We start from the raw sequence: 15739 nt of genomic DNA on the forward strand, positions 1-15739 counted from the left end.
TCCGTGGTTCAAGTCCCCATACGGACCAGAGCAAGGAATGTGGATCGGTAGCTGGAGAGATCCCCCTTCACCTCCTGGGCACTGCCAGGTGCTCTTGAGCAAGGCACTGGCAGCCCACTCACTCTGACATCTCTCCTTCAGTGCATGAATAGGTCCTAAGCATGTGTGTGTGTATTGCCTGTGTGGACTGACTACTAACAAAACAGAGTGTAAGTTGTAATTTCCCAGTACATACAACAGTATAAATATTATCAAAGTATATATCAAGTAAATGTCACGGATATTAATTTTTATCAAGTAAAAATATGAACTTTGCTTTGCGCTGTACACCACTTTTGCTTCTCTGAAGCATTGCTTCCTCCTCTGCCAAGGCCTTTTCATACTTCATTTGTGCCAATCCATCCATTATGGGGGATTTCTGGCATATGCGCATTTGAGTTCATTGTTAAATTTGGCTCACCCAGTTATCTTATGTCTTATTTTAACTTTGTACCCGAAGGTAAGCTCCATCTCTCTGTATAACTTGTAATGCAAGACACGGCATAGGGAACTAGAAAGAAGCATTCAAATACCACATCTATTTTTAGATTCCACTTGTGGATCTGCAATACATGAAACAAAGACGAGTGTGAAATATCAGGCTTATTGAAGCAGACGTGCTGACAAAATGTAATATTACCGCCATGGCGGGGAGTGCCCTGTGTGTGAAAATGATTGCCCTTAAAACACCTCCATATTGCACAGAATCCCATGAGTGTAGGCCTGCTGTGAGCTGTAAAAATAGAACTTTTTGAAGTCTCCGTGTAAAAGGCTTTTTCCTCATGAAGTCAGAAACAGAAACGGCATTATTTATTCATTCTTTGAGGGTGCACTTAGCAACCTGCAACCTCAAAGTTGCTCTGAATAATGCAGACGTGTACCTGCCCAGTCCTCCTCTGCAGCATGCAGCTTATTCTTGCTTCTTTTGATCTATCTACTGAAGCAATTCAGAAATAATATAGGTATTAAGAGTGTCTACAGATTATGCAAGTATGCCATCAATGATATTAGATTGTGAAATATTTTGTAGATTTGTATAACATCATGGTGAGTGAGTGAGAGTCAAAAGCGATAGGGTTATAGGAACACTACCACACAATACACAACCATACACAAATGTGGAGTAAAAAAATAACGACACCTCCAATCACATTTTGTTTTACAGATTGAGGGATACACACATTAAACGTTCTTGCTCTTTTTACATTTATTTGCATTGTACCAGCAAACATCAAATAAAGCATTTCAAAAACATCACACAACTTTGTGACTATTCGCCAAGTGCTTTGAATTATTAAGTACATTATGATAAAATACAAAGATGGAATATTAACATCTACAGGCTAACCACACACACATCAAATATCTTGAAAAATGTACCTGCCTCGTGGAAAAATCTGCCCTTTAGAGGCAGAAAAAAAGCTCCATTTGGGTATTTTAACAACAGAGTAAATGCCCATAGATAAACCAGATATGCTGCAGGAAGAGTCATAACATGGTTGTTTCTTTGAGGAATATTCAATGTAGAGAAGGACATAAATATTAAAAAGCAATCGGTGGGACTTGAAAGTATACACTGGTGCAGTATGGATTTTCTAACACCATACTCCATTGTCCAATGTCCCATTTTGATTGTTTAACCCTCATGTTGTTGTCCTCGGGTCAAATTTGACCCATTTTCAGTTTTTTTCATCACAAAAAAATGGGCCTTCAAAATAAGATGAACATGTGAACCTGAGAAATATCGAACAACTTTTGAAAAAAAAAGAAAGAAAAAAAAAAGGACCCACTACTTTTAAAAAAAGTGACAAAAATGTCGGAAAATGCGATTTTTCATGGTCGACGGGAAGACAACAAAAGGGTTAAGTTCCTGAGCTGTTGTGTGACGTGATCCAAATTTTCAAAGTAAAATTGTAACAATCAAATGAGGGGTGGATAGCAAAATGTCCCATCCAGTGTCAAAAAGCCCGTGGCCAGAATGGAAGCAACGGTACGGATCTCTACACATACATATATGTATATATATATATATATATATATATATATATATATATATATACTGTATATATATATTAAAAAAGTGGACAGTGTATAGGAAAACAAATGCATCCAGTGCATTATTCACAACAGTGCATACACATACAAAGTCTTTACAAAACTCCTTCATTTAAAGGCATTGCATAGTTCAAATTGGTTTAAAAGGTGCATATTGAATTGACTGGATGATATGACAAACATCAATAAAATTTGATGCATTGGGGAACTTAAAATTATGGTTCTGTAACAAGGTAATATCATGCACCAATAGGTCCTTTTTTGTCTTTTTTTTTTAAGTTAAAAGACAAACATAATGGAGTGGCACTAAAGCAAACAGATTTTTAAAAGGCGCATAGTGATTATACCAGAAAATCATTGTACAATGCAATACCAAAGGTTCCATTGATGATGTATTTCCTTGTAATACAGCATCCAACATATTACCTGAGCAGAATATTTAATCATCAGTAAGTCATATACAGTAGTAAACACGCACAACATGTAAAAAACAATACACAGCAATATACAAATCTGCAGTTATAAGAGAATCCAATTTTATAATTGACCAAAATTGACACACGATCCAAATATCTTTGGTCAGTGGTTATGTCCGTTACTTTATCTCTACATGCAGTATAGCTCCCTCCATTGTCAAAAATGCATCATTTTCACCAATAAATATCACAAAATAGAGATTTACATTCAGAAAGCTACACAATTCTTTTTTTTTTTTTTTAAGATTCTTTTTTGGGCATTTTAGGCTTTTGTTTATATAGGACAGATGAAGACAGGAAAGGGAGGGGAGAGTGAGAGAGAGAGGGAGAGGGAATGAAATGGTTGGCTGGACAATAAACTTTATTTCATAGTTCATGTTGAAAAGTGCAGGCTACTTTTTTGAGTGTTCTGGACTATGGTGAAGTTGTCTACATGCGTGCAGCCTCTAGTACTCTCCACCTGTTAGATTCGGTGTCCCATAGTGCTCTGCGCTTCTTAACTTCTTCTTTCTTTCTTTTTGTGTTCTCTCCCCCCCCCCCCCCCCCCCCCCAAGTCCATGGTCAAGGCCGGACTGAATTGTAGTAGTTTTTCAACAACGCATACAGTCTGTCTCTCATATTTCCCATACACACACACACACACACACACACACACACACACACACACACACACACAAGGCCGGACTGAACTGGGCTGTTTTTCAACAACGCGTACAGTCCGTCTCATACCTCCCATACACACACACACACGCTCACATCCACAGACACCATACACCAAATATTCCTCCATGTATGTAGTCTTGTGCATTGTGTTGTTTTGTCATGTATTATCCAGCTATCTGCATAAATCCTTTTCGGAGTGCGTGTGGCGGCGCTTTCACTAGCTGCGGCCCGGAGGCTCTCTAAACCCTCTAAACTGTATTTCGTTGCATTGTACCTGTACGCATGTGTAATGACAGTAAAGTTGAATCTAATCTAATCTAACCCTCTATTGCATACATTATTTTTTAAACATGGTAAAAAATGTCTTGATGTGTTTTTATTACTCCAGGATGCTTAAATAATGCAATTGCAAAAAAAAAATAATGTATTGCCCAATGTGTTTACAGTCAAATTAGTTAAGTTTTAATTGTAGTTTTTGAGGATTATTACTAATAACACTGTAATAAGTCCGTCATATACACCTGAAAGAAGACACGGATACAATTTACTTGATTAGGGGCAAAATAAGCCCAACACACTGACTACACTTACAATTTCTGAACTACATGGCCACTGGAAAAATATGTCGGATACATAAGCTTCCTGTAGGAAATCCCTGTTTATACTAGAAGGGTGTATTGACTTTAAATGGGAGGGTTTAACTGGTTTAAATGATGAAAAATATAAGATTACTTACTCCAGATAACAGTTGAACTACATTTTGGCTGGATTAGTGTGGCACATGTCCGGAAAAGGGGCGGGAAACAGGATTCGGTAATGTGAAGTCATCAAATTAATACCATTTCAAAATAAAAGACATGTTTACACAGTTGAACAAAAAACAATGCATGCACACTAAGAAAAAGAATTTGATGCCATGTGGCAACACCACGCAATAGAGGGTTAACTAACTCTTATTCCCGTACTCATCATTGTACGCTGTATGAACTGGTACGCTGATAAGTCTACGTAGACAACTTCATTTGTGTATTTTTCTGTACAAGGCCATGTTGGGTCAACTGCCGGCGTATTTATGTAATCTCCTCAAGCTGAATTCCAGCTGTTTTCATCTCCGGTCCACCAGGTGGCGCTCCTACCAGGTTCCGAGGGTTTTTACTGAGCTGGGGGGAAAAAGCCTTCTCTTACTTCGCTCCATGGTCTTGGAATAACTTGCAAAACTTGCCCCATCTAAATGATCTAGTCCCATTTAAATGAATTTAAGGCCATGTTAAAATGTCATGTAATTCAAAAATGCAACTGCCACATGTGACCTGGTCCTTTCCTCTCTGTGTGATTTTGTCTACGCTGTATTTCAGGTCTCCCTCGAAAAAGAGATTTAAATCTCAAGGGACTTCCTGGTTAAATAAAGGTTAAATAAAAATAAAATAAAATAAATTGTTTCGAACCTGTGGCCCCTGCCTCTATACATGGGCGCCTGCTCTACCGGGTGAGCTACCTAGGCGCTCAGAAAGCTCCAACATTAACTTAACAAAAGCATGACAGGTCAAAATGATTTCTTTTTTAGCACAATCTGCGTTCCCTTTGCAAATCTCTGCTCGGCTCCTTGCTGAGAGTAAAGAGAAAAGTGGAAGACCTGAGTGGTTTCTCGGGCCTATGCATTGTGGTCCCCCTTTTTGGGAAACCCTTTTTTTGGGTCTATGTTTTCATAAATAGAGAGTGCACCGGTGTTTTGGTAGATTAGATCCACGTTGGTTCCAGTTCTTGATCTGATGATGTCCATGGCACACTGGTTTAGGAACACATACTGGTCCTGCAGGGATAATTATATATACAAGTTTATTGAGCTGCAGCACATTTTTTATATACTCCTCACATGCATGCACCAGTGATTAAATATGACCGTTTCCTACCTCTGTCTGCACCATGAGGGGCCGGTGCATGCGCTGATCGTGGACGATGCCGTACACGTCCACAATGTTTTCCCTTTCAATCTGGAAGATCAAGCGGTCTATGGCTATGAAGGTGCCCGTTCGTCCAACACCAGCACTGAGTGTAGGCACAAAGACAAGGGAGGGAGGAGAGGAAAACCGAACATTCAATGAATTATTTTGCCAATTTTGATTTTAAAGAATTGAAGGCAAAAGGAGTGTGTGTGTTCTGTCGGACCTGCAGTGGACCACAGTGGGAGAGTGTCTGGAGTACTGGTCCATGTGCTCTCTGACCAGGTGTCTGAAGCTGATGAGGAGCTCGGTGGTTTGTGGGACGCCGTGATCCGGCCAGGCGGTGAAGTGGAAGTGACGAATTGAACGGGTCTCTGCTGTTTTCACCTGAAGGAGGAAAAAAAAAACAGACACATTCAAAAATACTGTAAAAAGTGTATGATTTCGTGAAAGTACAGCCGCAGGCTGTTATGCACAGAAAGACATTTTCACAATTATCGACAAGTTAGATCACAAAAGTCTTATTTTTTTTAAATTCTAATTTATTGGTTGCAAAGATTCATGTTTTGTGAACTGGGCCTTTTCATCGGACTCTCTTGAGATTATTGACAAGTGTTCAATAGAGTGTGGTTTGTTCACTAACAGCTGACATTTTGAATTATGTACAAAATAAATAATCATCAGCTGTCGAACAGTGTCCAAGGGATGTTCCAAATAAGAGAGAGCAAACATCATTTAAGAGGAACATTTGTATATAAAACGAAACCTATAAGAACAAATGCTAAATATCACTGCATCACAACTTTAAAGTTACTTTATGGAACAGCTGCAGGGAAGAGATGAAATCATCTATAACAATGAGCCATTTCAAGAGATTATTTAAAATTAATATATTAAAGGGATACGAAAAGGATTTAAAGTGATAGTATTGTAGAAAGACTGTATGGTTTCTTGGCATTCATATGCTGGTATGTCTATATACTAATATGTTTATATGTCGATATGTCTATATACTGGTATATCTATATGCTAATATATCTACATACTAACATGTCTATATACTAAGTCTAGTATGGATGTTATTTAATCTGCTATAAATAGATGGTATGGAAAGTACAAGAAAGGGAAGAAAAAAAAAAGTTGTGGGTATGTATGCATCTGTGTCTATGATGTGTAAATAATAATGCGTAAATAACTGAAGCATGCGATTTACTAAAGGACAAAAGTAGAGAAAGGGGGTCGGACCCGATAAGTTGTTCATCAACTTCTTCCTACTCCTTTTGAACATGGAAAAAAAATGTGGTTTTGTTTGAACGACTTTCAATTTTGGAAAACTGTGCTAAGACCTTATTTATCTGTTATTTTAATGATATATGTATGCAGGATTGCATGTATGTAAATCTTTTATTTTAATGTTTTTTTCTTTTGTTCAAATAAACTATTAAACTACAAATAAGGCGTTAAATGAGCACTAATGGCTGATGGCTTCTACTGACAGCGTTGATTTTCACCCTCTTCTAAAGATCTATTTAGCCACTTACATTTTTTATGTGAAAGTCCCTGATGGTCCAGTCTTCTAGAGGTATTTCAGAGGTCGTTGTCACTGTGATGTTTTCATAATGCTTGGTGCCGTGATCCCAGTATTGCTCGCATTTGACCTTTAAAAATAAAAATGAAAAGACAGTCGTTGTATTCGTTGTCAGAATATAGAAAGCTGCATTCGTTAAGGGTGTGACGAGATTAAATTGTATTCTCGGGTCGGGTGGTTTTCACTCTCGATTCGGCGTTGGATGCACTGGCATCTTTTTATTTATAAGGCAGTATTAGGACTTCTTCCTCTTTATTTGAACACCTACATCGTCCCGAGGTCTGCAGGGACATATCACCTGCGCTCACAGGATCTGGTTTTATTGACAGTCCCTAAAGCCCGCACTGACTTTGGCAAAAAGGCTTTTAATTTTGCAGCCCCATCTGCATGGAATCAGCTTCAAAATGAACTCCATTTGAAGGAGTTGGTCTCATTTTATTCTTTTAAAGGCTTGTTAAAGGACCTTACAGAAGGGCAGTCTGCATGTCACTGTTTTTAAATTGATTTAGGACCCTGGTATTTTATGATGACATTGTTGTTTGAATATGAGTGAAAGTGTGTTTATGTATTTACATGTAAGTGTCTCTGTCTGAAACGTGCTGCTGCCACTTGCCAGGACACTCTTGTAAAAGAGATTTTTAATCTCAAGGAGTTTTTTATCCTGGTTAAATAAAGGTTTGAAAAAAACGTGACGAGATTTGTCGTCGAGGTGAAAAGTTGTCTCGTGAGGCGATGTGATGTCAGCGTGATGGAGCGTGAAATTACTATTGAAGACCCCCCTGCCACTTTTAAAACTGCCAGAAACAGCCGACACGCTTATATTCTTGAAAAAGAACATGACCATATCTCAGGCTGCTCTGTGTAGTTTCTCTCTTTTTCATGCTTGAAGAAATTTTTTTTTTCTGTTTGCACTTGTAGTTTTGAGAGAGCAGTACTTTGGTTATTGATACACTTACTGTTTGCATTTAAAGTGTTAAGTTTCTGTTATTTACACATTTATTTTATTTATACTGTTTATTTTTTTATGTTCGGTTTGTGGAAAGGAGTTAGATTTCTCGTGTGAAATTGTTACAGGGCAGAAGCCGGTTGGTAGAGTTTATACAAAACATTTGGCAGTGTTTGCACGTCCTTTACTGCATATAATTCATTAAAATAGTAAAAAAAGAAAAAAAAGTTAAATAACATTCATCGTTAATAGTTGATTTCAAAATGCACCTAAATTGTTTTGCATTTTGTGATTTTTCAGTTGAATAAAAAAACTATTTTCCATTCATATATTTCATCGAGGATTTCTTTACATTTTTTTTTTAAATCTCGTCTTGTCTCGTTCTCGTGAACCCAATCTCGTGATGTGTCTCGTCTCGTGGAGTAAGCGTCTCGCCACACCCCCAGCGTTCGGTAATACCACCATTTAAATACTATTTAAAGTGCAGGTACATTTTAACCCTCGTGTTGTCCTCCCGGGTCAAAAACGGACAAAAACGTGACGTTTTTTGTCCCTTCTTCAGATTTTTTTTTCAGTTTTCACAAACGCCACCTTACTACCACTAGTTTTACACTACTTTTTGGAATTCATGGTCAATAACCTTGATTTATATACAATCATACCTACTATTTGAGTTAAAAAAGCAGAAATTATGAATTATTTTGACTAATAGTTAAGATCAGAGGAACGAAAGTGATCAATTGTATTTGCAAAGAGCGTTGCATGGAATCCAATCCAATTTTGTGGTAATTTGGTTAAAAAGAAACCCATATTTCAGACATGGCCATTTTTTTAAAGGGGTCAGATTTGACCCGAGGACAACAGGAGGGTTAAGGAGAACACTTTTTTTCATTTTGTGAGATTTTTAAACCAGTAAACCAACACTGACATTTGTGTCAATCAGCTGTTGTGCTTCTGTTATAGTGTTTATAATAGTACTGTGTGAGATGTGGAAATTCATCACACTTTTCATTTCATTTGGACAGGGGTGGCCTAGAGGTCAGAGAAGAGAGCTTGTGACTGGAAGGATGTCAGTACGATCCCCATAACGGAGGGTTGCTGGTTCAAGTCCCCATATGGACCAAGAGCAAGGCACGGTGCCAACCATACCATACCAACTAGAGTGCGGATCGGGCCGGATTTTTCTGTCCGAGCCCGGCCCGCGTCCGACAGAGCAGTAACCGAACCCGACCCGAGCCCGACAGGCATTGAGATATTTATGTCCGAGCCCGACCCGACACAGTTAAAATCGCATTTGTTTCTCATACTAATGACACATGTACGTTTGTTTGTGTGGAAAGCCGCTTTTATTAAGCAATTGTAGGAAGGCATTCGGAAATGTCAACAGATGAGCGCATCAATGCACACGGGGCAACAAGCGCCATTACCAACATAATAAGCTGTTTTAAATTCAAAATGTTCAATGCCTTATCGCGCTGATGTGACCGAGCCCGACCCGAACCCGAGCATCCTTTCTGAAAATCTGTTCGAACCCGGCCCGGCCCGTCGGGTACCGTCGGGTCCCGTCGGGCTCGGGTCGGGTATCCATCCTCTAATACCAACAGAATAAAATCTGGGTGGGGAAAGTGAAAGAGCAGCTCTTGCCCCTCCCTCATTACCACCCCCGAGGCACTAAGGTGCCCTTAAGCAAGGCCCTATACCCCAACCAGGGTGGCCAGCAGGTCAGGTTGTACTGGGCAGCTTCCAGGTACGAATGGGATCAGGGTGTTCCTGGAAAAGAGAGGCTAGCTCTCAGTGAACCTCCCCTGCATAAATAAAGGTTAAAAAAAAAAAACATTTTCTTTCTTATTAACCTGGTACAATGTTTTAGTGGTCAGGTCAAACATGTTTCATACAATGTATATGAATCCCTGCTAATGGAGATGAACTGCTTTACATTAATTAAGCAATCATGTATGTATGTACATGTAATGCATACATTGTAATATATGTGCATGAAGATGATAGCGCACAATTGGTTTAACATAGAGAATGCATTCATAATAATGTATACTTTATTAATCCCCCAAGGGGAAATAACAATGTTTTCCCTCTGTTGTTAATACACACATTACACACAGGCCTGAATTACACACACATGCTCAGTACCTATACACGCACTAATGGAGAGATGTCAGAGTGGGGGGGCTGCCCAAGGAAAGGCGCCCTGAGCAGTTGGGGGTTCGGTGCCTTGCTCAAGAGCACCTTGGCAGTGCCCAGGAGGTGAACTGGGACCTACCAGTGGCTACAAGTCCACCGTCATACTTTGGTCCGTATGGGGACTTGAACCAGCGACCCTCCAATTCCCAACCCAACCTACGGGCTGAGCTACTGCCGGCCCCATTCATGGACTATGTTACTGACAGTGACTCCATGTAGGATGAGATATCAGGCACAACAGTATGCTAATTAACACTAGGGTGACCAAACGTCCTCTTTTGCCCGGACATGTCCACTTTTTACATACTGTCCGGGGTGTCCGGGGGGGTTAGCGCTTTGCACACAATACTACGGTACTCTGTCGCGCGTAGTAATCCCAGAGAGGCTGCCTTTTGGGCTCAAAAGCTGACATGGACACCGAAAAACCTTATCTTATTACATTGAAAAGGTTTTAAGAGATATTTTGTTGAAGCTGGATTTTGAAGCTGACACAGAATAGGTCATATTTAGAACATTGTTTTATGTGTATTTATTTAAAACGAGCTATTATTTTGTTACAGGTTGTTACATATTTTGTTAGTTTTTGCACCATTGAGGCATAATAAAGCATGCTCATTAACCTTTGAGAAGCATGTCTGAATTTGTGTTTCGAGGCCGGCTGAGTGTCCTCTTTTTTGGAAATCAAAATATGGTCACCCTCGCCAACACTGGCAAAGACACGTGTGTCCATGCACGTAAACATGCACGTTGCTGCTTGGCATCTGTGTTCATACTCACTCGTCCCTGTTCATTACAGCGTGTCAGCATGACCAGCGTCAGCACGTTCTTCTCCCAGATCATCCTCCAGAAGTCGCTGACCGTGCCGGGCAACGGACCCTGAGCCGCGATGTACTCCTTCCTGGACTCGTAACCCTGTCAAGTAAAACATCAGGCCGGACTCAGAACACACACTTTCATTCTGTTTCCAACATCACGGTGGATGAAGGTGGAATAGTTTGATTGGCATGGCATTAAGGGAAAGAATGAGCAGATATTGTTGTTCAGCAGGATGTTTACTGAGACTGAAGCAATGGCCGAGGCAGAGGGTCAGTACGCACCGGCATGTAGTTAGCATTGATGTAGTCATCATATGGATTCCCATGGATAATAGAGAGTTTCACCCTAGAGGAGTCATCTGGGAGGTGAGAAAAAGGGGGTAAATGAAATGAAGAAAATACAAAAGGTTGTACTGATGCGTGACTGTGTGAATGTGTGATCATTTTGATTTAACCCTCGTGTTGTCCTCGGGTCAAATTGACCCATTTTCCTATATCAATGTTCTTTTTAATAACCCAAAGTAACATGATTGATTCCACACAACGCTCTTTGGCAAGTACAAATCTCTACTTTCATCCATTTTGGGGTTTCTTATTCAATTTAATAGCATTTGGGGAAAACAATTGAAGTGTTTTTGAAATAGTATTGAGTAAAAGTTGACATATTCCAGTCTGTGATTATCCATCAACATCCATTCCTTTAATTTTAGTCGAAAAAAATCCTAATTTCTGCTTTTCTAACTCAAGCATTAGGTATAATTTCCTATGAATGAGGTTTATAGACCATAATTTCCAAAAATAACTGTGTCCTAAAACTGGTGTTGAAAACGTCCAAAAAAGCGACAAACATTGAAAAAAAAGCATCAAAAGTGATGAAAAAAGGGACAAAAACATGAGAAAAAGTAAAAAAGAAAAGAAAAAACGTTGATAAAAAGCCTCTGTTACGCAGTGTTGAAAACTTCAAAAAAAAAAGTGAGATTCATTGACAAAAAGCGTCAAAATGGGACAAAAAACGTGAGAAAGAATTCAGTCAAAAAAGTGTTGATTTTCAATTATGACGGGAAGACAACACAAGGGTTAATGTGTAGCTAAAAGAGAGATAATGAGACAGTGTGAAAGGCGATGATGTAGTTTAAAGAGTGAGGAGTGTTATTGTCGATTGGCTGAGATAACTAACAGGGAAGCACGTTGTTGTAGCGGTTCTTAGGCTTGTTCTCCAACATCTGAGCATGTATTTTTGACTGAGCTGTACCAACAAGCTTCAGGTCCTTTTGAAAGAAAGACAAAAAAGTGTGATTAATGACTGGATGGCACACTTTATGCCCAAAATCTAGTGCATGTGCAATACCAAAAAAAATCCCCAGCAACTATTAATATTAGTGAGGATGCACAATCTCCAATCTCCATTGTCAAAATGAATAAATGACATGATTCAACATAGATTAACATACATAATATATTTAACATTGTTTAGATATTGGTTCCAATGATAACTAAGTATATTTCTTAGCAATATGGATAGGCTAATTTAATTTAATTTTTTTTAATTAATTGGAATATTAAGCTCATGTTTCACCTCAAACTCTTCAGCAAAGCCACAGTTGGAGTCTGCTTTCTGCTTCTTGTAGTAAGCTTCGTAGTCCTCCAGCCTCACAGCCACACTTCTGCTCAAATGAACACCGGAAGTTGTGTTTAGAAAAACACGGTCTCTTAATTTCATAATGTGTTACATTTGGTTGATCGGATCATACTTCGTGATATGTACTTACACTTTGGCTCTGGAAAAATGGAGAGGGGAAAAGCAATGTTAACCAACAGTTAAAGAAACAATTGTCCATTTACTTTAAATGTTAAATACATGTAAAATAACAATTAAATAAAAACCTCACCTCATTGCATGTATCTGGATGTCGGGCGATTCTTTTTTGGATGACCTAAAGTACATGAATAGCGAGTTTAGTCCTATGGACACTGACTCAGGGGTCTTGTTTTTAATTAAGATGACAATGACAAACCGTCGTATGGTTCAGAGAATGTCGGGCCCAAATGCAGCGAGGTCGAGCTTGAGGATTTAATGTCATAAAGTCTAAACCAACAAAAGGATTCTTGAATACAGCAGGCAAAAATCATCTCGGAATGCAGTGGAAACAAAAAAAACAGGAAACAAAAGACTGGTACCCAAAGACAACGGGGTGAACTCCACAAACACAAACACCCTAAACCAGGGGTCTTCATTGTTTTCCAGGCCAAGGACCCCCAAACTGATGGCGAGATGGAGCGGGGACCCCCTAATTATATATATTGTATAAAATTGTGTTATATCAAACTGGTCCTATAGCGCCATGTGTGCATTGATGACTGAAAGACATCTTCTGCCTCCATTTATCTGTTTACTACAGTGTGTTGAATTCATGTTAATGTTTATTTAAAGACATTTCAATTAGTGGAAAAAATTGCAGGGGGGGGGGGAATATAAAAAAAAGTCTAATCAACCAAAACCTTCGCGACCCCCATGCAGTACCTCCGCGGACCCCCTAGGGGTCGCGGACCCCCTGTTGAAGACCCCTGCCCTGAACAATGCAATAACCTGACAAGGGACAAAGAAAACACAGAGACTATATATATAGGACGTAACGAGGACACAAGAGACAGGTGACACTAGGGCTTGGAACAGGTGAAAGACATCAAAAAATCACAAAGGCGGAAAAAAACAAAAGAAGTTAAAACAAGACAATACAGACAACCAGACCAAAAATAAACAGGAAACCGTACTGGTAAAATTACATTTAAGCATGATTTCATACATCCTTCTGAAGTATTCATATAATCATAGTATTATTCAAATTATGCCGGGGGACTTCCCATAATGCACTGAGCACCTCTCTCCTCCTCCTTCTCTCTATCTGTATGCAACCACATACCATTATTGCATGTTACTAACTCAACTTCTTCCCTTTCCCAGAGTCTTGGGCTCTCTCCTGGACGACACCCTCTGCTACAATTCTCCATGTCTTGCTCTCTCTCTCTCTGTCTGTCTCTTCTCTGTCTCTTTCTCTCACCCCCAACGAGGCAGATGCCCCCCCCCCCACCCTGAGCCATGGTTCTGCTCAAGGTTTCTGCCTCTGCCTCTGTTGCCTAGTGCTTGCTCTTGGTGGGAACTGTTGGGTTTCTGTAAATAACATCACTGAGTACGGTCTAGACCTGCTGTTTTATGAAAAGTGCAGTGAGATTTGGTGCTATGTAATGTAAATCAAATTGAACTGAACTGAATATTATTCATTGCTACGTCTTTGTGTTAAATGACTTCATTCAATTCATTTTTGTATGTGTCCTCCCTGAAGCCGAGTCGACAGCTGTGCCCTCTAGTCTGAAAGATACAAATGTCCAGAGCTATGTTTATCGATAAGGGTGCAGACCTGGGACATTTTCTTACTATACGTGACCAAATGACACCAGGTTGTCTTTCGCAGCTAAGATAAATGACCGCTAGAGACTCTGGGGCATGGGGGACGGATATACAAAGACATACAAACCTTTTCCAGTAAATTACGAAGCCGATGAAGATGATGAGGAGAATGCAAAAAATCCCCAATGTTACCCCAACAGCAATGCCAATGACAGCTGAAATGTTGACAAGGAAAAGAGGCCAGTGAGCATTATATTTTTTTTCTTTACTTATGGGAACATTTCATGGCAAAAACCTATGTTCTGAATGTTCTACTGTACCTGGGCTCTGTGGGAGTATGACAGCGTTATAATAGTTTGTTACTGAAAAAACTGAGTCTTGAACATTCACAAGGTTGTTTTGGAAATTCAGATGGGTGAACAACACAATAGCAAATCTGCCGGATTGAACAAATGCGTTAAGAGACATACACATATCTGAAACTTTCATTTTTTAATCTGTTCATTTCTGTTACTGAATATCTTAACCCTTGTGTTCTCCTTGGGTCAAATTGACCCGTTTCAAAGTGTTTAATATCAGAAATATGGATTTCTTTCAACCAAATTGCATTGCAAAATTACATGGATGATTCCATACAACGTTCTTCAGGTAAAATTAATGATTACTTTCATTGAATTTTTTGGGTGTTTTATTTAAGCTTATAGCATCTGAATTCTTTTTTTTTTTAATGGTTTCAAATTAGTATCCGCACTAAACTTTGACATATACCCATCTGTAATCCACTCAACATCCTCTGATTTTAACTACTAGTCAAAATAATTCATAATTTCTGCCTCTTTAACTAAAAACGTTTGTATAATTTGATATAAATGAGGTTTGTTGACCATGAAGTCCAAGAATAAGTGTAAAACCTATTATTAAACCAGCTCAGGTTTTTTTTAAAAGCGCGGAAAAAGTTACAAATAAATCAGAAAGAATTCCAAAAACATCGGAAAAGGACAAAAAAACGTTAATTTTCAATTTTGACCTGGAAGGACAAGTTCATGGTAAACGGGAAGACAACACAAGGGTTAAAGATGTATTATAGAGAGAGAGTTACTTCTATATATTATCTGCTTATGGACACTTATTCACTCAACACAATATTGTTTGTGCTCTTACTGGTATTGTCCATTAGCGTCCAGAGCACCGTTAGTGTAGCCCGCCCAATTGGTTTCATCTCCAATTACTATGTTCAGATAGCTCGCTCCACTGCGCGTTTGTGTCTGTAGTTCGACTGCCGTTGCCATGTATCCTGAAGTTTCCTTTTCCTTCCACTGATTGTAAGTTTTCCCCACGTACTTCAATGAATCAGAAGTGTCACCTGGAAGGACAGAAATTACAGCAATTGGCTTTCGACAGTAAGTAAGTTGTAATGTAGACATACAGTTGTGTTCACAATAATAGCAGTGTGTTTAAAAAAAAGTGAATAATGCTCAAAATCCTTAGAATAGCTTTTAATTCCATAATATCAATGCATTGGGAACACTGCACATTCAATTCCAAATCAAAACATGACCAAAATTGATCAAGTTTGTGTTCTACCTTTACAGAAAGTGAAGAAAAAGGAGTA

General features: G+C 39.1%; 1 protein-coding gene across 1 annotated transcript in view; it reads right to left on the reverse strand.

The window, feature by feature from the left end:
- Positions 1 to 2107: 2107 nt before the first annotated feature.
- ptprjb.1 (protein tyrosine phosphatase receptor type Jb, tandem duplicate 1) overlaps positions 2108 to 15739 on the reverse strand; it is a 61972-nt gene continuing 48340 nt past the window's right edge. Inside the window, exons 24-36 of the mRNA XM_032523388.1 lie at positions 15289 to 15490; positions 14448 to 14563; positions 14255 to 14342; positions 12611 to 12655; positions 12491 to 12499; positions 12298 to 12385; positions 11899 to 11989; positions 11004 to 11080; positions 10684 to 10818; positions 6715 to 6831; positions 5400 to 5560; positions 5144 to 5279; positions 2108 to 5043 (exon numbers count right to left, since the gene is read on the reverse strand). Coding sequence (XP_032379279.1) covers positions 4885 to 5043; positions 5144 to 5279; positions 5400 to 5560; positions 6715 to 6831; positions 10684 to 10818; positions 11004 to 11080; positions 11899 to 11989; positions 12298 to 12385; positions 12491 to 12499; positions 12611 to 12655; positions 14255 to 14342; positions 14448 to 14563; positions 15289 to 15490 — 1424 coding nt within the window. The 3' untranslated portion in view covers positions 2108 to 4884. The remainder of the gene's footprint in view (positions 5044 to 5143; positions 5280 to 5399; positions 5561 to 6714; positions 6832 to 10683; positions 10819 to 11003; positions 11081 to 11898; positions 11990 to 12297; positions 12386 to 12490; positions 12500 to 12610; positions 12656 to 14254; positions 14343 to 14447; positions 14564 to 15288; positions 15491 to 15739) is intronic.

The sequence above is a fragment of the Etheostoma spectabile genome, chromosome 8 (assembly GCF_008692095.1).
Source record: "Etheostoma spectabile isolate EspeVRDwgs_2016 chromosome 8, UIUC_Espe_1.0, whole genome shotgun sequence".
Classification (NCBI taxonomy): domain Eukaryota; kingdom Metazoa; phylum Chordata; class Actinopteri; order Perciformes; family Percidae; genus Etheostoma; species Etheostoma spectabile.